The sequence below is a fragment of the Syzygium oleosum genome, unplaced genomic scaffold, assembly GCF_021117445.2.
Source record: "Syzygium oleosum isolate NSW1041296 unplaced genomic scaffold, Sole_v2.1 Sole_v2.01, whole genome shotgun sequence".
In the NCBI taxonomy this organism is placed as follows: Eukaryota; Viridiplantae; Streptophyta; class Magnoliopsida; order Myrtales; family Myrtaceae; genus Syzygium; species Syzygium oleosum.
In genome coordinates this window covers 18,335,731-18,359,390 of record NW_026607485.1, presented here as the reverse complement: position 1 = coordinate 18,359,390, position 23,660 = coordinate 18,335,731, and the positions used below count along the sequence as shown (strand labels likewise).

Here is a 23,660-nt window from a genome sequence, read left to right as displayed (position 1 = left end):
CAAACGCACCCTAAATCACCAAATTATGTGAAAGCTAACCTGACTTGAGCTATGAAAATCGAAAATATCATCTAAAATTAAGCAGCGAATCAGTTTTTACCTTCGCAAAGTGTTCATGACGGGCTAACCTGTTTTCATCGTGCTAGTGAAATAAGAGTTCATCTCCAATCGAAACGACTCTTTTTTTAGTAGTAATCCGAGAATACGAGCGTGTGAAAACCCAAATATATAGAGGCTCACGGAGCATCTTGCAAGTCTCAAGTTGGAATCGCAATGACTTTGGCCCGGCCTAGTGCAATTTTCATTTGTTTTTTTGCTCTTGAATTTTAAATATGCAGTCATTACATAATTAACATGATCCCATTTAAGAATTTAAAAATTATCATGGAAAGAAAGTTAATTCCATACCATCAACTTTAACAAGTTCGAACTGTTGATTCGAGATGGGTCGTGGGGCTATTAAGTGCTAGCTGAATAATTCCAAAATAATTCCATCGCCTTATTTATATTCTAAAGTTTTTATATACCGCATAATTTCTAAAAATAAAGGAAAAATGACACAAACAGTCCATGAATTTTTAATTTGTTCGATGTGATCCTTGGACTTTAACCTAATGTGCAATGCGGTCCCTGAATTTTTAATTTGTTCAATATCATCTCTGAATTTTTGGTACATGTTCAATTTAATCCCTAAACTATATGAAAATATTCAATATAGTCCTTCAATTAATTTAAGTTCAAGGATCACATTGAATATTTTCTTATAGTTCGAGGACTATATCGAACATGCACCAAAAGTCCAGGACTATATTGAATATTGGGCTAAAGTTCATGAATTATATTGAATAAATTAAAAGTTTTTGGATCCCATTTCACGTTTGATCAAAGTTCAGAAACTGTTTTTGTGATTATTTCAAAAATAAATATAGTCGTGAATTTTTGTAATTATTTAAATCAGATTGGGGTCAGTGGCGGTGGCAGTGGCCGCGATTTTACAAATCCACCCCCGCTCCAGATCCCAGAAACAAGCTCGAGCTCGCACGCTTGAAGGGGGAGTTCGGCACGTGCGACGTCACCTCATCATCATCTTCTCCACCGGAAACTTCCCCCCCCAATTTCAAAAATCTCCTCCCCAACGGCTACATCTCTCTCTCTCTCCTCTCTGCCTTTCTCTCTCTTCTGTCGCTGCCTTGTCTCCTCCCTCCTCAAACCCTAGCTCTCGCCACAGAGACGCTCGCGATCTCTCTCTCTCTCTCTGTCTAGCAGTTCGACGATGAAGCACTTCATGCTGCCCAAAGGCGCGGCCGTGTTCAGGGAAGCGCAGGCGCCGCCGCCGCCCGCCTACGACTCGCCGCCGCCGCCGCCGCCGAAGAGCAAGTCGTCGTCGTCGTCGTCCAAGAAGCAGAGCCGGTGCAAGGAGAACACCCCGCCGCCGGATCCGAACTCCATGGGCTCGGACAAGAAGGCCTCGCCGGCCACCGCGGCCACCGCCGCCGCGAGGGCGAGGTGCCCGCTGCCCCCGCGGCCGCCCTCGTCCAATCCGCTGAAGCGGAAGCTCAGCATGGAGGCGGTTGCGGAGAATGCCCTAGCTGGAGCCTCCGATTCCGGGGTGAAGGTAAATTAGGTCTTGTAGCTCCGCGATCTTGCTTCGTTTTTTGCGGTGCACGGTGATTGGTTGCTGGAAATGGAGTGAAACTTGGTTGAATGTTGTCAAAATTGAACTAGAAGTTTTCTCTGCATTCGTTGGTAGTGTGTAGAGCAACAGATTTACTATATTTAGCCTTCAATTGATTCATTTTTGCATCTGAATGAAGCAGTGCTTTGCAAAGATATACTTCTGCTGATTTTAGCGTAATGGTCAGGTTGTAGTAAGGATGCGGCCGCAAAACCATGATGAAGAAGAAGGCGATATGATAGTGCAAAAGGTGTCTACTGACTCTGTGACAATTAATGGTCAAACATTCACATTTGATGCTGTGGCCGACGCAGAGGCGTCGCAGGTACTTGTAGCTCATCTCAAACAACTCGTGATCCATCTTTACCTGAGAAATGGACTAAAACATCAGTTTGCATTCTGTTATTGCAGCTCGATATTTTTGAGCTTGTAGGCGGCCCTCTCGTTGAAAATTGCTTGGCCGGATTTAATAGTTCCATATTTGCTTATGGCCAGGTACTTAATCTACATTTCTGATCTGTTTGTAATCACATATAGATCCAGTTATGTCATTGACCGTTACATATCTATTTTGGTAGACTGGAAGTGGGAAAACTTACACGATGTGGGGTCCAGCACAAGCATTATTGCAAGATAAGTTGTTGAACCAACAAGGCTTAACTCCTCGTATTCTTGAGTGCCTCTTTGCCCGTATAAATGAGGTGAAAATTGCTCCTATGTGGTAATTTTTAAAGGCACTTCACTTGTGCTGAGCACCGTCATAGTGCAAAGTCTTACTTTTTGTGTGCAGGAAGAAATTAAGCATGCTGACAAACAGCTCAAATATCAATGTCGCTGTTCATTTCTCGAGGTTTTTTTTTGGGGTTTTTATTTTTTTTGAATTAATTTTTCTTAAGTCTCTTATACCATGCAGTACCAGTTTACCATATCTCATCACTCAACATTTCATATTTGTAGATATACAATGAACAGATAACCGATTTACTGGATCCAAATCAGAGAAATCTTCAGGTTAGATTACTGAAATTTAATATAACCTCTGTAACACTATAATATAAGAAATCCACATAAAGTCTCATCACTCTTCTCCTAACCCAGATAAGAGAAGATGTCAAATCTGGTGTATACGTCGAAAACCTCACTGAGGAAAGCGTGTGCTCTATGAAGGATGTGAACCAACTCTTACTACGGGTATGAATCTAGAATCTTGTTGAGTTAATACAGATTCTATTATTGGCATTGCATGTCAGAACTTCTATTATAATGTTTCTTAGTCGTCCGGGGATATTCCTGATAAATATTTCTACGTTATATTAAGGGAGGTAATCAGATTTTTATGTCAATTACTTGGAATATTGTGAGGAACTGTCTTGGTCATTCATTCATCTACATTTAGAACATGTCATATGGTCTTGCAGTTGTAACAGAATTCAAGTTCATCCAGTCAGCTTGAATAATTGTTTAGTTCATTGTACTAGACATCCCTTTACAACATGTCGTTTGGTCCTGTTGAATCGTATTTTTATAATTCTGACATCATGTAGAGTTCAAAACAGTAATGTTGAAGGACTATTTTGATACGTGTGACTCATTTCTCCATTGGGCAGTGATTTGTATTTGTTGCCAACTAATCTGCCCATATGCACCATTTTGGATTTGGCAATCGTGTAGAATTTGACTGGCATAGACTGTTAAACATAGAAATGTCTTGATTTCTGAACGTATCTGACTGGCATGGACCTATAAACATACAAATGTCTTGATTATTGAACTCTTATTATTATTATTTTTTTAGGGGGGGGGGGGGAGGGAGCGTGGTTAATTAATAATTTATCACCATGACACCCCTACCTACAACTGTTAGTAATTTTGCGTGCTTACTCCAAAGTTGTGGTTCCTTCAAATATCTGGATCGAAATCGGTGATCTAAGGGTGATTCCTAAGACAATACCATTAAATTGTGCGACCGTACATCACGACAATAGATTAAAGAAACTGAGTCAGAATTCTAAACAAGTTCCGAAGTTTGCTAAGCTTGCTTGTCTTTTGCATTTCTGTTTCCATGTCTTTTCCTATCCAAAATATCAAAAGAAGTTTCCAAGTTTGAGTTTTAGAGCTATTGGTTCGTTGCTATTATTAATGGCTGTTTTGTTTCTCCGAGATGAATTTAAGAAACACATGAATGGTGATTTTTGGAGAAAAAGTTTAAGGCGAATGCACTTTAATATAGAAATAAGGTTGTGATATAATAATGTCCGGCATAATCTCCTAAACAACCATTACCGGTGCAGGGACTGTCAAACAGGAGAACAGGTGCTACCAGCATAAATGCAGAGAGTTCTCGCTCACACAGTGTGTTTACATGCATAATTGAGTCCCGATGCAAGGTAAACAGAAATAATTTAGATGTACTAGAAAATTGTGGAGTGCCACCACTTTTCTTTGAATGTTAGTCTCCTCTTGATTACAAAGCATGGCTTACGGAATAAGCAGCTTTAAAACGAAGCAATTGCCAAACTTGACAAGTACTGTAAAATTGTGGGGTGCTATGACTTTTCTCTAAAAGTTTCTCTCCTCTTGATTACAGAGCATGGCTGATGGAATGAGCAGTTTCAAAACAAGTAGAATTAATCTCGTCGATCTGGCTGGATCGGAAAGGCAGAAGTTAACAGGAGCTGCAGGAGAACGATTAAAGGAAGCTGGGAATATAAATCGTTCACTCTCACAGCTTGGGTATGGGTCATTTCTTTTTGATTGCGATTATTCCCCTAATGCAAATTTATCTTCTGCGAAATCCTGAATGACTCATTAATTTTAGATGATTTAAAAAAGCTTGAACAGGAGTACTGCTGGTGGTTTGGTTTACAATCTGTGGAAAAGTTAAAAAAGTATATTATTAAGAAACATGTAGGTGGTTAGGAAAGTGGTGTCCTAGTATTATTGCATGGGGATAACTTGAATGAAAGATATAAAGACAGTACTTTGAAATTTGCCAAAAATATTATGTTGAACAGAATCTATCCGAGAAGCAAAGATATCTAACCTTTTCATCTTGCTTATTGGCATCGACAGTGATTCTTAAGATTTCATCACTTAACTCAATGACATTACTAAAGTAACTAGGATGTAGGCATGGTTATGGACAGTAGAGCTTAAGTACAATACATTTTCTGTTTTTAGCTTTTTGCTTAAGAATTTGGAGTTGAATAGCATTTGACAAGGCTGTTGGCTATATTAAACTGGCTTAATTCCTTTCCGAAATAGTTGTATCAGAAGTCCATTTGTTCGTTTTTTTGCATTCATATGGAGTCTTTTGCAAGCTTCCATAGCCTTACGCAAGTCTCAATCAAAAGGTGCTTTATGGTTATCGTGTTTTCTCAGTTACAGGCACCTTTTATATGTATTCTGCATATTGTGTTTGCTTAGTTATAGACTATTTGTTTGCATACAAGAGTATCATGATAGTGTGAATGCTCTTTTTTTGTAGGATGCAGACTTTTTTAATGCTATACTAATTAAGTTACTTTTGAGCAATGCAGAAATTTGATAAACATTCTTGCTGAAATTTCGCAAACTGGGAAGCAAAGGCATATTCCATACAGAGACTCCAAGTTGACATTCTTGTTACAGGAATCTCTTGGTGGAAATGCAAAGCTAGCAATGGTTTGCGCTATATCTCCTGCGCAAAGGTAATTCTCCTGAGCATTTCAATAGAACAAGAAAATTATCCTCTTTTCTGAATATGGATCTTTACTTGGATATATATTACAGCTGCAAGAGTGAGACATTTAGTACCTTGAGATTTGCACAGCATGCAAAGTCCATAAAAAATAAAGCAGTTGTGAATGAAGTAATGCGGGAGGATGTGAAATTTTTGCGTGAGGTGATAAGGCAATTGAAGGTATATGATCCTTGCTGTTCTTGCCAGCTTGTGTTCCTAGCAGCAGTCACAAATTTATTGGAAAATCTTACCTTCCTATAATCTACAGGATGAGCTACTTCGAATGAAGGCAAACGGCAATAACCCAAGTGACTCAAAACATTACTTAACGGGAAAGGATGTTAGGAGGAGTTTGCATCTTCTGAAATTGAGTCTCCACCACCCAATGACATTACCTCATGCTGATGATGATAGTGATGAGGAGATGGAAATAGATGAAGAGGCAGTCGAGAGGCTCTGTCATCAAGTGGGCTTGCAGTCATCTAGTTGTGGAGATATGGAAGGAGTTTCTGAACAACCTGATGTGGAAGACCTTGGAGATCCTATTGTAGAATCCTCAGACATTACCTCCTCCAAGCATCTATTTGAAGGAGAAAAGTTAAACTCCTTGGATGTTAAAATGGATGATGGAGAAGCACCGGTTGTTTCTCTGAACAGTTCAACGAATTGTCTCTCCCCATCTGGCCTTAACGTCACTGTTAGTGAGACATCTCCTCTGAAGTCTCCAACTCCGAGTGTTTCCCCTAGAATCACCAACTCAAGCCGAAAAAGTCTCAGGACTTCGTCCATGTTGACTGCATCACAGAAGAATTTGGAAAATGACACTTCCATAGAGCAAGGAGGTCTGCGCATTTCTTCTCCAAAATCATTAAATAAGAGCTCATCACATCACCTGCCTACACAGAGGAGCAGTAGCTACCTTGTACCTACTGAACACTTGGCAGCAAGCCTCCAACGCGGTCTTGAAATAATGGAACGCAAGAGTTCAGCTCTGAGAAGGTCGTCATTCAGATTTTCATATAAACCTGCAGAATCTAAGTCAATTGTTCCTGTTATCAAAGTTGACACAGGAGTGCAAGTTTCATTGGAAGACAACCCGATGGTTGTCGAAGCTCCAGTGGATTACTTGTGCAGGAATTGCAGAACCAGAACACAGACAGATATTAAAGATGTTGACGGGGGCAACCTGCAGATGGTGCCAGTTGGTGGGTCCGAGTCCAGTGAGAAATCAAAGAAGCAAGTTCCCAAGGTAAACCTAAAGGCTGCAAAATTTGAACTATTTTCCCCATACCTGACTAATCTGTATCATAGAAGAAAAGGTGATGTCAATCTCTCATATGTCATACAGGCAGTGGAAAAAGTTTTGGCAGGATCTTTCAGGAGGGAAATGGCACTAGAAGAATTTTGTGGGAAACAAGCAGCAGAGATAATGCAGCTTAACCGCTTGGTAGGTTTGCTAAACGTGCCATTCTGAGACTTGACTTAGTAAGAACTAAAAGTTTGACCATTTTGGGAAATCTTTTACAGGTACAACAATTCAAACATGAGAGAGAATGCAGCGCTATAATAGCACAGACAAGAGAGGATAAAATACTTCGTCTCGAGAGCCTCATGGATGGTGTTATGCCAACTGAAGAGTTTATGGGGGAAGAATTTGCCTCTCTTAATCACGAGTACAAGGTAGAGTTTTGCTCTAAAGTATTTGCACATATATTATAGAGTCAATGTGATGAAATAGTGTAAGTTCTTTCCTTTGTTTTCAGCTTCTGAAGGAGAAATATGAAAACCATCCTGAAGTTTTGCAGTCAAAGATCGAGCTAAAAAGACTGCAAGATGAACTGGAGCAATATCAAAACTTCTTTAATAATGGGGAAAGGGAAGTACTGCTGGAAGAGATTCAAGACTTAAGAAGCCAGCTCCAGTATTATATGGATGCTTCCACTTCAATGGGTACGAAACGCAGTCCGCCACTTTTATTGGATTATCCATGTGGACCCAGTTCAGCTCCATCGTTAAGCACAGTCCCAGAGTCCAATGAAGAAAGCGCTGAACAGAAATTCGAACAAGAGAGAAAGCATTGGACTGAAGCAGAGAGCAAATGGATATCACTCACTGAAGAGTTGAGGATGGAGCTTGAAGCTAGCAGGTCACAAGCTGTAAAGTGGCAGCAGGAATACGAAACTGAGAAAAAGTGTGCAGAAGATTTGAAAGAAGCAATGCAGTGGGCTATGGAAGGGCAAACAAGGATGCTTGAACAGTATGCCGATCTTGAAGAGAAACATATTCAGTTACTTGCAAGGCATAGAAGAATGCAGGATGGTATAGATGACGTGAAGAAGGCAGCGGCTAAGGCTGGTGTGCGAGGTGCTGAATCTAAGTTTATAAATGCCCTTGCTGCAGAAATATCAGCTCTGAAAGTGGAAAGAGAAAAAGAGAGGAGATACATGAGGGATGAGAACAGAGAACTTAAATCTCAACTGCATGATACTGCTGAAGCTGTGCAGGCAGCAGGTGAATTACTCGTGAGGCTTAAAGAAGCAGAAGAAGCTGTTGCTTCAGCCCAGGTGACTTTTGCATTTTCTTTACTTGCTGGAACTTCCTGCTTTTACAAAGCTGGGTTGTATTGTTTGCCTCATATTGCACCTTCTAATTTGTGGCTGGTGTGTGAACTTCATGATATGTGCTAAGCCACATCCACTCATCACTGGCATCAGGGCAGCGCATGTGGCATGCAGTACTGCTCACTGATTCGTGTAGTTTTCTTGAGAGTTCAATTGACAAATAGATTTGCATCTTCCATTACTTTTATATGAACAGTGAAGAACATCATGACATCTGCTATTTGGGGAGCTATACATGATGATGTGTCTTATATACTCATGTAAACATTGGGCATATGTTATTTTTTAATACGATTTGCTTTCTCTTTGGGCCTGCAAAGTTTTACATAGGCTGAAGGAAAAGTTCTTTAAGATTGTAATTTTTTTAGTCGAACCTGGTAGTTTTCACTATTTAGGTATGGAAGATCAAGGAATATGAGAGTAGTCAGGGAACGTATTTTGGTTCATATGCAGCCGATGTCTACGGGGGGTTAATAATGCTAATAACCCGGTTTTCTATGAATTGTAGTATGATAATCTGATGTGGAGTTTTAACATGCTGCAGAAACGAGCTACGGAGGCCGAGCAAGAAACTCAGAAGGCTTACCAAGAGATAGATAAGTTGAAAAAAGAGCACCAAACTGAGATACAGACTGTGAACCGCCTCCTAGCAGAGTCTAGATTGCCTAATGAGGCATGCGGAGCTGCTGATTTCACCGTGGCCAAATACGACAAGGGCGAGCCCCAAAATGCGGACGACCAGCAGTGGAAAGAAGAGTTCAAAGAGTTTTACGGTGGTGAAGACAGTGAGTTGTCTAGACTTGTGGAGCCTAAATCATGGTTCATGGGATACGATAGTTGCAATATATAGTGAAGAGAAATGTAATTGCTGAGTCATGTATGTATGTATGTGTTACATAGGACCCTCGTGGCAGCTCCTTCTAGTCAACCCTTTTTCGCATTGATTGTGAGGACCAGTGTCTTGGTTCTCTTTATAAGCTTTGTATCATCAAAATGTTAGATCCTCACTTTCCAACTCTTACATATAAAGTGACATGGCTTCATTCTTTTATTCAAATTGTCTTTGGTTGGACCAGTGTCGACCCTCTTCCTATTCGTCGTCCATCATTGTTTTCTAGCATTTGAAAGAAAACAACCGTCGGAACGGTTGTGGTTAGGTCAGACATTTGTTATGCACAGTAACAAGCCGAACTGTTCTTTGTTTTCAAAGGGATTTTTGGTTGAACACGGTGCACAAGTAGTCATGACATTTTCTCCCTTAATAAGGGTATTCTCCATATTAAACATAAGTTAGGCTAGAAGAAACTGAAATTTTTTGAAATGAACTCGGAGCACTGTGAAGAAGACTCCATGCTTTAATTCCTGGTTTTAGTGATTATAGTCGGGCGGACGCGGAGACAGTGGAACGACGGAAAGATCACCAAAACCGAACGCAGTTATTTGCTATTCGAGTTCGGATCAGATCAATCATGTTCCCTGGAATGCAGTTCTTGCATACCCCATGAGGCTCTCTCTGCCTTGTCCATCTCAATTGCACTTCTCAAAATTTTCGCTACGACCTTGGCCTCGCCCTCTTTTGAACGAGTCTACTGATTTTTAAGGGCCATTACGGACAGATGGTACTTTTGGGTCACTGCTATAAATTTCGGGATAGTGATGTCCCACAGAATAAATTATGTGTTGGGCAGTAAATTACGAGACTATACCATAAGTTATGTTCAGAGACCGAAATTGATGTGCTGTGGACTCTCTGTGAGATTAATTACTTCTTTTCATGATATGTGAAGATTTTTTATATTGAATTCCAAAGAAAGAGAGGTCATTTTGCCCTTTAGGAAAATTGGAAAACTAGTTCTCACGGTGTCGCACTCAACGGTGATGTCCCTCTACCCGCCGTAAAAAAAGGATCACAAGCATGTCGTGCCCGCCAAAACAAGATTTGAATCCGTAAGATGAATCTAATGATGATGGCCGGTTCTTGCATCATTATAAAATTTATTGTCTTGGGTAAAAAGTTATTGACATATAGATGTTTTGGGAGTAAGTTCAGTGTGAATTGATGTTAATATTAATATGGATGTGCAACACTAGATACTCTTACTTGAAAATTTACTAGTCACGGTAATGGATTATTATCCACATGAATTTCTTACTTTTCTATATTACAATTTAGAAGCCATATTGAGGGAATTACAAATTACTGACTTAGACAATTTCAATTTTTTTATATGAAATTAAATATCGAACTCGAGAATTAACTAAGTCCAAAATAACTTTTCAAAATTCAAAGTTACCAGTAACATATGAAAATCAGTAGTTACTAATAAGTACATACATTTTCAGTTAAAAAAGGGTACTTACCATATCGAAAAATTTACTTTTAATATTCATTTTTTCATATTGTAACTTGAGAAACATTGCCAATCAATTTATGGAGTTATTAATTTGTGAAATAGGAAAAGTTATTTTTCCAAAGACAGAACTTACTAATCCATTGAAAATCTCAAGCAAAACCATTGGAACTTGGGCATGATGCTGATTGTGCACATTGTATGCTGTTCCATTTCTTCGGTTCTTTCTAAGCCTTTTTACATTTGACTCTCACTGGTCATCTCATATTTCAGTGATCTCTCAGCTGCTTTTGTCCCAGAATTCATAGTGCCAATACATGAAGCAGCAATACACTTATCTGAAAGTTAAAGTTGGATGATGTGCAACAGATTTCGCCGGACTCGGACAATACCTTCAAGAGGTAAATGAAAAGTGTAGGAGAATTTCCATTCATGCTCTACTCATTTGCAATTTCTGCAATCTGTAAAAATACTTCTCATTTGTTTCGTCTGTCAGATTGAAGTTTGACAGCTGACTTATCTGAATCTCTACTAGGACAACTTCGAATGTTGTGTCCTTTACATTGGCATAACCTACAAGTATACGTCTTTCTCGCGGAAATCAGTCTAATTTTCATATCATTACTGACTCGAATGGCCCTGACTCTCTTAGGGCACGTCCGGCGATTATGGCCACTCTGACTGCAGATTCTGCAATGAGGAGACTTAGCGGCGGGGCTTTTGGTGTATCTCCACCCTGGCTTATTACAAGTTCTTCTATTATGGCCCTTTTTTCCACAGACCTGACATCTGAAACGCCTGTCGATCAAACTGTCCCTTAGTTCTGGACAATAATGCCTCCTATGTCCTTCGCGTCCACAGTATGAGCAGTAAAATCTAATGCCTGCAAGGAAAATACAGGACACAAGTTCTCATATAGCTAAAAGGAAGAGTGGATCTGCTTCTCTAAAGAGAGCGAGGAAACAAACTCTGCTTGCAAGTCGCAAGTATAGGGCCAACAGTTTGACAATATACAATTCCAAAACAAATACGATATCGGTGAAGTTTTGAAGTATCGACGCGCCGAAAGTAAACTTCTAGCAGCAGCATTTTTAAAGGGGTAACTTTAAGCATGTTGATCAACACGGTTCAATGCAGCGAAATGAGGCGGACCAAATCATGAAACAAGCATTTTAAAAAGCATTTGGCTCGGTGTCTTAGAGATGACACCTGTATCAGGTACAACACCTGATCTAAATCATTTGCCACCTTGGGGATCAGCAGTCGATGAATTTAAGAGGGAGTGTCGCTGATGGAAGGTCGAGAAAGGAAAATCGCCTCTATCTCCTTATCTCTTTGTGCTTCAAGGAGAGACTGCAGATTATGAAATAATCTGGAAGAGATGGTAGTCTTCCTCATCATTCTAGGAGCAAAACACGCTCACCTCTTAACGACTTAAAGGCGTTCACTAAGGAAACACATGCTGTCATAATGTCGCAGAAAATCTTCTATAGAGGATCAAAATTCACATCAATGACTATTTAAAACTAAACACACCTGATATCTTATACAAACTTACCTTTCATGGCTATGCTCCTCTTTCGGCGGTTTTCAGGATCACTGAAAAAAGCTTTCTGCAGTTCAGAAGCACGTTTCCTTGCTGCAGGAGTTCCTTTGGCTTTCTTCATGACGCAAAATAACAAATTCTTTAACACTTGAATTTTATTTCTAGACAGACAAATAAACTTGGAAAAGAGACGAGCTTCTCATAACATCCTGATAATCAATAGGATAGGATAGCACTGATGACAATTTTCATGAAATTGCAATTATGCTTGATTGCTGACAAATTCTTTGAGTGAAATGCAGTGGCAGAAAAGTCTCATATGGAGGAACCATAGAAGTTCTATGGGTTTAGTGAAGAGAGAAGTCTATACAAGAAGTTCTACCAAGTAAAATTGGACTGGTTGATAGTGGAATTTGGCCGGATTTTGGCCTTGTTTGTGACACTTGAGTGATTACTGGATATTGGGCTGATTTGCCGATGATGCTGGAAGAGAGGACACTGGTAGGTGCAGACTTGCGTAATGGGTCCAAAACCTCTATATTTTTATCACACGTTGCTTCCATGTGTAAACTTCTATTTGAAAGAACCTAAGAAGTTTGGAACAACCACCTAGATCCATCTTGACAAAGCAGAATGCATTGTTCATAGAAATTGATGCACCAGTGCAGAAGCAAACTTAAATTAATTGATTTTGGTAATACAGGCTGCAAATGCAGAAATTAAGGGCAATGGGCGTCACCACATCAAAAGCATCAATCTTAAGAGACAAAGTTGTTGGACTTATCCTACTAAAAAGCATGTCAGATAGAGAACACTAGAAGCAAACTCAGGTATAACTGTTTGTTAGAAAGTCCAACCCAAAAGCTTAAGCTATTAGGTGGAGGGAGACCACGTGAATATAAAGAGCATTTAGGACCCATTGTCAATCGATGTGAGATAATTCTTCAACACCCCACTCACGCGCAAGCCGGATTACGAGTAGCACGTGAAATTTTGACATCGCACGTTCACATGAAATTTTTACCATGCGCATTCGCGAAAGAAACAGCATTGGCTCTAATACCATTTTAGAAAGTCCAACCCAAAAACTTAAACTATTAGGTGGAGAGAGACCATATGAATATAAAGAACATTTAGAACCCATTGTCAATTGATGTGGGATAATTCTTCAACACTGTTGAAAAGGTAAAATTTGGTGGAAGCCTCATAGGAAATTTCTCTATCTTTACGTGGAATTGGAAGCAGACATCAGCACCAACATGGGATTCACAATCCTTAGTACTGCTATGCTCATGCAATTGACATTATGGAAGGCCAAAAAAGACTCTGAAAAAAGTACAAACAACTTCAGGTGAAAGGGTGTTTCAGAGAAGAAAAACAAACCTTGATTGCAGCCACTCTTTGTGCATGAAGCATGGGATCACGGTGAATGATCTTCATTCTGTTGCTAAATAGTCCAGTTTTCTCATTAAGACTCTGATATCAGCAATAAGCAAAGAGGTTACAACATGTCATCACAAAAAATGCAGTGTCTGAAAGTCAAAAAAATACCTCCCCCCAGACATATAAATGCCCTACAGCAGTAATTGCAATCCTTCATCACCAATAATGTGCATATTATGAATGATCCTGTGATGGATGTGATAAATTTGTACTTTCTAGCTTGTAACATCTCTTCACAAGAACCCACTTATAATTCAACTAATATCAACTGCCAAATACAGCTACATAACTTATGCTGGCGTTACAGTGTCTAACAATAGGAAATATACATAAATGCACCCCGAAAATTTCTCGATCCATATTTTGGCTAACTACAGATGAAGTGGCAAACTAACTTTAAGTGCTCGGCTGATCTTCAGACCAACTTCAGGAGATGTTGACTGGTACACTCGCTTTGACTTTTTCCTTACATCCAGCTTTATGTCTAGATTATCAACTTCATCATCCTCCTTCACTTTGAATGGAGAACTGTAGGAAATAAGAGCAAAAGTTAAATTGTCTGAACTGTCAATTTATTACCAAAAGTTTAATTGTCTCTATGACCACCGAGTGGCACCTCAAAGTCGCACCTTACCACCAGTGGGAACAAGATGCAAACAGCCATCCACAAGACGTTTCATTACCCAACAAACCCCATTTGTGGAGCCGAATTCCTAGGGAAGGTCACTAATAGATAATAGACCTAAACAAGAAGAACGCATTTTCATGGAACTATAACAGAAAAAACAAAGAGACATGGAAGTTTTAAAGGAATTGTGGAGTTCCAACAGTCATCTCCACGCTCTGTAAAACATAGCTCAAATATAAGGGCACATTTGATTCGGTACACCACCAAGTGCAAACATTATCTAGTAGCCACTAACTTGAGCTTCAGCTTGCTTGTCCATGAGATAAGCAGAATCTTTTAGTGGCCCATAATTTATCCACCGAAGGTAAGTTTCTTTGTCGATGTAGATCATGCTCAAACTTTAACATGATAATAAAAAGTTGCATACATTCAGTAAATTCTTCAGCTCAAATATTGCAAACACAGATAAACTAGAACACTACCAAATTGAAGGAATTGTAGCATACTAAAATGACTACAATAACGAATTTCCATTGCTAGAATAAGGAATTCCAACAAAATGATAAAAATTAAAATGGAAAGGGAGCTACAGAGTTACCAGAAGGTCTTAATAAGTGCGGATGCTCTATAATATTGATTTAAGAAGAGGAAACACGACTTTTACAGACCATAACTAAATAAACTTAAAGCAGGAGGTAATGAGGTTACATGGATCGGGCTTTCTCCCAAGGTTGTTCATCAATTGATTCTTCCCATAAAACACATTCGCCCAAGCACCGACGGCAGGTCACTATACCCTGTTGAAATGATCAGCCAAGTCAATCCGGTACATTGTGGACAGAGGACAACAATTTCACGTGACTCTGATTTTAGGATTGCTCATGACAGAAATTATCTAACAAAAGCATGATCAGCCTTTGCAGTAGATTCAGGGGATTTGTGAAAGATATGAGCTAACGGATGACTTTGAGCAAATATTGCTGCATGACAACGAGAGAGAGAGAGAGAGAGAGAGAGAGAGAGAGAGAGAGAGAGAGAGGGAGGGAGGGAGGGACATAAGCACCAGCCAGTAACATGCCATTGCTGCTGTTTGTTCAGATAGGTGATCAAGTTAGGTAGGCTACCCCCATAAGAAAAATGTATAAGAAATTAATTTAGCCCACCCATTTAAGCTAGATGTTTCATCACTCAGCAACACAGAACTAAATCATGATCGTGCAGTTTAAGTTCTTATTCTTTAGACCAATTCGGGTTTCCATTTACCGACTTATTTTGACTTAGAACTTCCTTTTTTGTCAGATAAGTATGAACTGTCCATTCTTCCATCAGTGGTAAGTATATTAATGTAGCACCGATATTCAGAGCATAGTCATCTAATCAATGTCAAAATACCTGTCCACCTACAGTTGTGGCCAAGTTGACCAACTAGTGCAAATTGAATGAAAACAATTAAATGCAATACTTTGATTCAACAATGGTGCCTCAATCAAAATGGTCAGTGGAGAATTTTATCAGTTTTTTATTTTTGAATCTTCTACTCAAATTTAATAATGGATATTCCTATTTCTATGAGCTATTTTAACCACTCATAAAGAAGTCAAGGTGGCAGTTTTCCTCCAACGATGAATCCAATAGAAGTATGTACAATGCAAAAAGTAAAAATCTTGTGCAAGTGCAATAGACATTAACCTAATGCATATTTCTGCAATATGATAAGACAAGTCTATTATATGATAGAACGTATCTACGTAATATTATTCGAACTTCATCTTTACCTTACATTCTTGCCCTTCCTAGCCACCTGACTTCTACTTCACCAGATCATAATTGCCGGAACAGAATCTATATAGGCAATGGGAGATCTCTACTTATTATATATTCCTCGCATTTTTCATCATGATGTATCAATCTAAGTGTATTGAGTAAACCAAAGAAACTGAAAGGAACTTGTAAGAACTCGCACATGAAAAACCAGTCTGACTTTCGTTAAACAGCTGTTAGGACTTGTCAATTAAAATTGGAAAAAGACTGTAGCTATATATGTCTATTCTCAACTCTAATACTTGCTGAGAACTACTAGCAAAGTAATTGGCCTCCACTTGATAGGTTTTGAAAAAAGAATTCACTAGTACAGATCCAGATTGAATGTCTTCAGTCTACATGAAAAATTACATATCCCAGCTAATATGGCTTGGAGACCATTAACCAGCATTAATGTCGAGAACAAGATCAAGCTTCCCCTGTTCAAATTGACATTAATTATGGAAGATCGCTACAATAAAAGTTACCTTTCCACTGCACTGTGAACAGTCCAGTCTTGATCTTTCAATTCCGCAATCAGTACAAGGAGTATAACCCCTTCCCCGACAACTTGGGCAAGGCAGCTCTCTCATATACTGGCCACTAGGGCCAAACCAGGACCTTGGTCGGGGTGCGCCAGAAATGGCATTCCTGATATTTTGAATCAAGTATGTCAGGTGACAATTCATACTGTTAGATAGAAAACCAGAGATCAAATGTGTGAACCCAAATCGTGAAACGCTAAAATGCAGTGGCACCTACACTTTGGTGTGAAAAATTAAACATGCAAGATCATATAATATATGCAGAGATCTAAAAGAAAAATCTTCAACAATACCTATGGACCAACAACAAGCACAAACTTTTGGCAGACCTTAGTTTAGCAAGGGACTTCATACTGAACTAAAATCTTCCTGACTGCATATATGTACATTGTAATGCATATCGATATATCCTGCTGTCACATGGTACTTGCTCGGCGAGCTGATGCCATTCACATTTATTTAATCGATCGTTAAAAGTGTTCGCTCAAATGCTTGATCAATGCCTCCCTCTATGGTGCCTGCTGCTCGTGGATGTTTAGACGGGATGCATGCTATACTGCAAGGCCATTCTAGTTGTTTTTTTTAAGCAAGTCTGCATCGGCCAACTAGTGGCTGCAACATCAAGAAGCAAAACCTTTTCCGACTATGTAAAACGCTAATTTGTGTTAACAACAAAGTAAATATTGTGCGACCCAACAACATGCTTCACTGAAAAGCCAACACAGGCAAATGAAATCAGAACCAAAAGTCGATGGTTGGATCAAGGCAACGCAACGTGCATTGCAGTACCGACATAAATTCGGCCTACACTTACAGACCCTCATCTGACAAAATGAGGATGACAGCGAGAGCTAACCTTGAGGGCAGATCGACCTCGAGCCCCAGTAACTCCTCGGCCGGATCATAACCCACCTACCATTAACAACACGGAAGTCAAAAAACGAGGCAATTCACAAAAATGTCAAGAAGCAGTTTTTAAGCTCAATCTTCACTCCAACACCTTTACACTCTTCAGAGTCGCATGGAGAGTGAGTGTGTGGCTGTCTGCGTACCTGGCTCCGTCTCGGCTTCGGCGCTGAACCGTCGCTCTCCGAGCAGGAAGAAGGAGGAGGAACTGCGCGGATGATGAGGGAATGCTGCCTCTTGGAATACAAGGGGACCAAGACGAGGTAAGCATCCTTGCGTCTCCAAGGAGGCAAGAGAAGTCGCAGAGAGGAACATATCGAGGACATGTCCTGTAAATTCTGGGCAAACATATCCTCAAAAACGGAAACAACTGACAACAACGACAAACGCAACGACCACCACTGACTGGAAACTCTTCGCAGCACTATACGCTGTTTGCTTTGGCAGCGCAAAGTGATAATCTTGAATTTCAAAATACTATTTTTATTTCTGGAGCTGCGCCTTTTATGGCCACAATCTTGGGATTATCCTTTGTTGGGCATTTGATATCTTCCATTACAAACACGATACATCATTCTGATATCAACAGCACTAAATCGACATTGACCTGACTCAAACTTCATTGCATTTTGACTCATATTCGCTCTTTATTAAAAAAACTGCGGTGATTATGATTGATGGAATTTTCTTGTAATATTTTTTCCATATTTTTCTCGATATTTTTCTCGATATTTAAAGTAATTTTACTTTTGTTTTAGATTTTTGAATGAAAGTAGAAGCAAGAAGTAGTCTTTAAGCCCCAGTTAATTATGAAGTCACACTGTTCTATTTCAATCTTGGAAGTAAAGTTCCATTAGTTATGAAGTTTGTAACGTTTGCAGAATTCTCTAAACTCTGCTTCAACTGTATATTACAATTTACTGGTAAGCCGTGTTGAAAATGCTGCTGGGTCTTATTTCTAAGTCAGTTAATAATGTATTAAGAACAATTCTTTTCTTTTCTTTTCTTTGTTTCCCCTACTGCAGGTAATCTCAAAATTTCACCATCTGGTTCAGGGCAAAATTCTGTCAGAACATAAATACTTCAGGATCGAGAGGCCTATCATGTTGAGTGTTGTATGCATTTCGAACTGCTTATGATATTTAACTGGGAATTTAGCTGACTGCCCAAGAACAGTTTTGTGACCCTGAGAACTCATCATCTTCTTTACTGATTGTACCAGGTAAATGACTCATGACCCAGAGTCCTGTTTACTTTGACCCAAAGTCTTTGGGTTCACATAGATTTCCGGGTCCTTGGTTATTGCAATCTCTTGGAACCCTACTTGGCTCTTAGGAATAAAAGTTTCCAATTTCTCCAGGGTCTTCGGCATAACTCACGTTGCACATGCTGAAATACGGGCATTTTGCTTCTTTTTATTTTTTTTTGGTAACTGAGGTGTCTAGGTCATTTGCGCGCACCTCGACTATTCCTCGAGAGAGACTAGCACAGCAACCCACCGCCATGGCCCTCCACTTAAATCAAAAGTGCTCAACTGGGGAATCGAACCTGGGACCAGTGCGCCTAACCACACAATCCCAAGTACGCTCTAACCAACTGAGCTACCCATGGGTAAGTTGCATTTTGCTTCTTTTGTTCCGCCAAAAAGCAAAAAATTGCTGGATTTGTAATGCGTGTATATGATGCATTGTCAAACTGAAGATATCAATGAACTTTTATGAAATGATTTCTCGAGATTCAACCAATTGTCTTGATCGTGGAATATCATTAAAAAATAGGAATCCGTGTTATCAAAAGATTTCCTGCGATTATGGAGTGAGTCAATCATCCACTTTGGTATCTTATTGAACAAAAATTACAATGCTTAGTAGAATTCGGGTAGAATTTTCTCATATAAATGCTATCATAGAGTTGCTAACAAGCACTTGCTGCAATTATTTAGATTGATCACGAAGTTCAGCTCAAGGTTTATCTATCACAAATCGCCAGAATATTTTCCTAATACTCTTTGGTGTCCTGGCTGTCCTGGGTAGCGATGACATGGATCTAGCTCGGAACCTGCAGAGGAACATCATCCAGGTGACACCAAATTGATGGCTCAGTTTTCCAGTTTCTCAGAAACCAGATGCGCTCCATGTGAGCTGCTTTAAGTTCAATGGGCTCAAGTCCTTCAGTCAGCTGGAGTTCTTGGATGATCAATAATGATTCAAGCATTCACTGATCTATCATACCAGCAATTAATCAGGAGTCGGTTGACATGAAATTGGTTTTCAAGCTTTCAACCATTCTATTGGGGAGAAACACCATCAATCACTAACGTCTTTTATATTCAGCTTGTCACAACTCTACACAGAAGGAAAAGTACAGATCGCTCGCACTAGTAGCACTAACAGGTGACTCCTGGCAGAAGTATAAAAGGCGGTCAGCAATTTCCACATAATCAGCTCGGGCAACTTACGAAAATTGTCATTCAGTGTCGGCTGAATCATCAACAGTGCCTGATACAGCAATCACTTGTTTTGCGGACGCTTCATTTTGAGAAGATGAGTTAGGCCAGCTATTACATGAAGCCTACTGCTTGGAATGCCTGTTTTTGCCAGTGCGTTCCCATTTTTGTCCAAAAGCACAAAGCAAGGAACATATCTAATGTCATAGTGGAGGAGCTGCAGAAACAGAGACAACCAATTGAATAGCTTGTAATTTCTTAGAAGAGAGGCTGCGAAAATAGTGAAATATAACTCAAATGACGTGATGATTATGACACATAATTTGAGCAAATGTGCAGACATGAGACTTAGTGTGTGATTATAAGAAGATGGCAATTTCCAATTAACAGTAGCACCAGGAAACATGAAACAGGGACTTTTATCACATAGACTAAGAAAAAGCACCCACATTTATGGATCCTGAATAGCCCAAAAGGAAGTGCTTCTCATAGTAAACAGTATGCTAGTTTTGTAGCAATCACAACTGTGTAAGAGCTTCACTAAAAAATTTAATGACACCAAAGGAAGAATTTTTCTCAACCTAGTAAGGAGGTTCAATTCATTTTCAGATGCTCTACATTTTTGCACAAGAAGTAAAAGATGGCAAAATCCTTGAGGCTATTCAAAATTTAGCATCTCACACAAAACTCCTGCGTGGGACTATCCTTTGCAATTACTCCCTATAGAAGTAATTACTTAATGATTGCATAAAATGCTCCTATTGAATTTACCAGGTTGATGTTTCAGATCCAGACAAACAGAGATAAGCCCTTCGTCAGGAGGCACTTGTAAAAGAGAGACTAAGAAACAGAACGATGACAAAGACGAACCATAAAATTCACAATTTGACATGCAAAATTTTCAAGGACAACTAAAGAATAGCGATTTCCACAATAATGGCAATTCTCTCTTGAACATTTAACAGTTAGTGAAATTCTTGGCATAAGGTTTGCAAACAAAAGCGAGAATTTTGACAAGAAAGATGTTCTCATGCAAAAGAAAAAATCATCTTGGAGCTACTGGAGACAGGGATGACAAGTTTGAGAAAAACATGTCAATTCTATGAAAATTTTAGGCTCCCCTAAATTGGGTGTTTGAGGTACCCAATCAATAATAAGGATTTAGATGGATGCACACTTCCATATGGAAGGCATTGGGCAGGGCACAGCCAAACATTTGAATACTATGATGGAATTGACTTTAGATGCTAAGCAGTATAGAACTTGGCCAAAGGGATGTGAAGCCAAGCACGATTATTCAAATGGTCTGAAGTTATTATTGTTATATTCTGCTCTGCAGTTTTAATTTCCTAGTGAATTATATGGCAAAAATCTAAGTGTCAAAACAGGCAACAGCTCCTTCCCCAGTTTCCCTGCTCATCTTTTATAACTAAGAGCACAAGCTCACAACCATAAATCTAACCATAGATTGTTCCAGTTCCAAGCCATGTGAATGGTCTGCACACACACACATACTGCACGCCATGTATACACACGTAAGCGCATACGAACGCTCAAGTGTCTACAAATTTTTGAACAACGTACTCCATCTGTTGCCGAAAAACGTTCCATCCTAACATACAAAAGAAATCATCCCTCAAAAGAACTAGCTGTTCACACAATCGTCAAATTCCCAAATCTCAGAAACACCAGATGACAACCAAAAGACTCAAAGAGAAAGATACACGAAAGTACCTCAGGAAGCCACATCTCATTCTCTGCATCTGCCATAACAATGCTGAGCCAATCCGAATTCCGCCCCTCCACCTCCAGAACAAACTTGAGCAAAGAACTACACAGCCGGCACTTGGGTGAGTAGAACTCGATCACAGTGGCCTCCTTCCGACTGGCCAAAGCAGAGGCCAACGCTCTCTGCTCCGCCTCTCCTTGCTCTTCAGCACTCAAGCCCTTCTTTTGCGACTTCAAGACCTTGTCTTTACTGGTTCCAGCAACCAAGGGCGAGGATTGAGGAGATGGGTCATGAGAAAGCGGGGATTTTAAGGCAGAAACGAGGAGATTGGAAGCGAGGGAGCCCATGTTTTGCAAAGATTTGAACACCCATGGAGTTTCAAAGCTACAGCCTCTGGGGTCAGCAGGGTTCCGGTGGATGTCCCATGGCCATTTCAAGCAGAACTGAGGCTGTTTGGGACCAGGACCCATGAAAACTTATCTTGCCTTTGCAATGTTTTCTTTGCTTCAGTCTGAGTCGCGACTGCTCGGACCCGAATCCGAAGTCCGGCCACCGAAGGGAAAATTTGCGCCGCCGCCGCCGCCGTCCGGCTCGGCCGAAGAGTCTAACGAGAAGAAGTCAAGACAGCGTCGTCGTCCCCGCCGGCGGGGGCGGCGGCGATGAGTCGGTTAAAGGGAAGCGAAGGGGAAGCAGCCGACGGAGAATTGGAGATGGCAGGAGGTGCAGCGAAAATGCAAATGGTCTATGCTCTTAGGGCAGGTTTGGTTCGGCTTTTCAAATGCTACTCGAGGAATGCGAATACTTTAAGGTGAAAATCACTTCGGGAAATGAAGTGGTATTTGGTAAAAAATTATTTGAAAATCACTTAGGAAAATGTAATTGTGTTTGATAAATTCCTTTTTACAAATGGGCTTTGGGAGATTTTTTTTTTTTAAAGTACCCTTCGCCGGCTCCGGTGAAGGGCTACGGTCGCCGGCGAGCCAGATCTGGCGCCGGCTGCCGTCACCCGAGGAGGCCCGAGGTCGCACGACCTCAGGCCATCGCCGCCTGGGTCGCGCGACCACAGGTGACGGCCGCCTGGGATCGCGCGACGGCCTGGCGCCCGGGTCGCTCGACCCGGGCCGTCGCCGCTGGGTCGCGCGACCTCGGAAACTGCGCCCGGGTGGTCGCGTGACCCCAGGCGGTCGGCGCCCGAGGTCGCGCGACCCAGCGCTGGCCGTCGCCGCCGGGGGTCGAGCTACCCGGTGACGGCGCTGGGCGGTCGCGCGACCACGAGCGATTGTCGCCTGAGGTCGCGCGACCTAGGCGACGGCGCTGGGTGGTCGCCCGACCCTAGGCGGCCGTCGCTGGGTCGGGCGACCTTGCCGGCCTCGCCGGTCGCCCTAGCTAGCCACCCTAGCCGGCTACGCTTTGCTGAAGAAATTTTTTTTTTTTGGAAACAGTCAGCATTTGTGGAATGCGGAAAGCCCAAAGCTGGTCCGGACCAGCTTTGGGCTTTCCGCATTCCAAATGCTAGCTTTCGGCTTTCCTGACTCGGAAAGCCGAACCAAACGGGGTTAATGTAGACTATGATTGTCAATTATGGTTTTCTTTTTAGGGTGATTAACTTTTTTTTTCCCAATTTAATTTTCATCGAGGAATAATTTCATTCAATAGATTTTTGTCCATATATTTATCAAGTGACTGTGTTTAAATTTTTCATGGAATTCCAAAAGAATGTAATTCATTTGATTCAATTCGATCTTTTTTGAACAGCTAAATGTAATTGATCGCTTATTTTGACAAGATTTTGTATTTATTGTAAACAAAGGGTTATTTGAAACTATACGGAATTATCAAGAATTACGAACGTATTTTAAGATCTAATTCTCTAAAAAACCTCATCAACTTTAGGTATAATCCCAGTTTTGTTCTGAACTTTTTTTGTCTAAAACAATCATTAACTTTTACTCTAATCCCAAATTTGCCTATGTGTCCAAAAACTACCACTAATTTAAAATTTTTTAATCAAGATCAGGATAAGTTAAAGGTGCATTATCAAAACCTGCGACATCTACACCTTCGTATGGAACAACAACGACTTCTTAATATTGATAATCTTGAAGATATCAGATTTTTGGATGCACGGGTAGATTTGAGACTATAGTGAAAATCGATAATCTTTTTTAGACAAAAAACTTTGGGCTATAATTGAGAATGGATTTAAAGTTGGAGATTTTTTTAATGAATTATATCCGTTTCTTCATATA

General features: G+C 40.3%; 3 protein-coding genes across 4 annotated transcripts; 1 reads left to right on the top strand and 2 right to left on the bottom strand.

Moving 5' to 3' along the window:
- Positions 1-1,145: 1,145 nt before the first annotated feature.
- Positions 1,146-9,068, top strand: LOC115683471 (kinesin-like protein KIN-12B). The gene is made up of 16 exons (XM_030607997.2): positions 1,146-1,615; positions 1,863-2,000; positions 2,087-2,170; positions 2,254-2,376; positions 2,466-2,525; positions 2,633-2,686; positions 2,774-2,866; positions 3,967-4,062; positions 4,263-4,408; positions 5,215-5,364; positions 5,447-5,576; positions 5,665-6,645; positions 6,745-6,843; positions 6,924-7,076; positions 7,160-7,960; positions 8,562-9,068. The coding sequence occupies exons 1-16, from the start codon at positions 1,274-1,276 to the stop codon at positions 8,865-8,867; spliced, it is 3,756 nt and encodes a 1,251-aa protein (XP_030463857.1). The 5' UTR covers positions 1,146-1,273; the 3' UTR covers positions 8,868-9,068.
- A 1,715-nt stretch (positions 9,069-10,783) lies between these two features.
- On the bottom strand, positions 10,784-17,761 carry LOC115683513 (uncharacterized). The gene is made up of 8 exons (XM_030608045.2): positions 17,383-17,761; positions 17,187-17,242; positions 16,274-16,436; positions 14,694-14,782; positions 13,753-13,885; positions 13,298-13,390; positions 11,927-12,029; positions 10,784-11,251 (listed from the first exon to the last, which is right to left on the bottom strand). The coding sequence occupies exons 1-8, from the start codon at positions 17,584-17,586 to the stop codon at positions 10,845-10,847; spliced, it is 1,248 nt and encodes a 415-aa protein (XP_030463905.2). The 5' UTR covers positions 17,587-17,761; the 3' UTR covers positions 10,784-10,844.
- A 1,727-nt stretch (positions 17,762-19,488) lies between these two features.
- Positions 19,489-22,117, bottom strand: LOC115683510 (uncharacterized). Of its 2 annotated transcripts, XR_008815837.1 has the most exons (3): positions 21,417-22,117; positions 19,695-19,899; positions 19,489-19,636 (listed from the first exon to the last, which is right to left on the bottom strand). XR_008815837.1 is itself a non-coding variant. In XM_030608038.2 (2 exons), exons 1-2 carry the CDS (start codon positions 21,879-21,881, stop codon positions 19,747-19,749), a joined length of 618 nt encoding a protein of 205 aa, XP_030463898.1. In that variant the 5' UTR covers positions 21,882-22,117; the 3' UTR covers positions 19,489-19,746. The 2 variants fall into 2 exon arrangements, 1 of the variants encoding a protein (XP_030463898.1); XM_030608038.2 differs by having other exon boundaries at positions 19,489-19,899.
- Positions 22,118-23,660: the final 1,543 nt, after the last annotated feature.

What these genes read in the sequence shown, in the direction of transcription:
- LOC115683510 (XM_030608038.2), bottom strand. Translation starts at nt 21,881, where the DNA reads ATGGGTCCTGGTCCCAAACAGCCTCAGTTCTGCTTGAAATGGCCATGG. An exon ending in ATGAGATGTGGCTTCCTGAG is followed by an intron (nt 19,900 to 21,416) that starts GTACTTTCGTGT and finishes CTGTTTCTGCAG; the next exon opens with CTCCTCCACTATGACATTAG.
- LOC115683513 (XM_030608045.2), bottom strand. Translation starts at nt 17,586, where the DNA reads ATGTTTGCCCAGAATTTACAGGACATGTCCTCGATATGTTCCTCTCTG. An exon ending in AGATCAGCCGAGCACTTAAA is followed by an intron (nt 13,391 to 13,752) that starts GTTAGTTTGCCA and finishes TGCTGATATCAG; the next exon opens with AGTCTTAATGAGAAAACTGG. An exon ending in GAGGAGCATAGCCATGAAAG is followed by an intron (nt 11,252 to 11,926) that starts GTAAGTTTGTAT and finishes TTTTCCTTGCAG; the next exon opens with GCATTAGATTTTACTGCTCA.
- LOC115683471 (XM_030607997.2), top strand. Translation starts at nt 1,274, where the DNA reads ATGAAGCACTTCATGCTGCCCAAAGGCGCGGCCGTGTTCAGGGAAGCG. An exon ending in CGTTCACTCTCACAGCTTGG is followed by an intron (nt 4,409 to 5,214) that starts GTATGGGTCATT and finishes TGAGCAATGCAG; the next exon opens with AAATTTGATAAACATTCTTG. An exon ending in AAGCTGTTGCTTCAGCCCAG is followed by an intron (nt 7,961 to 8,561) that starts GTGACTTTTGCA and finishes AACATGCTGCAG; the next exon opens with AAACGAGCTACGGAGGCCGA.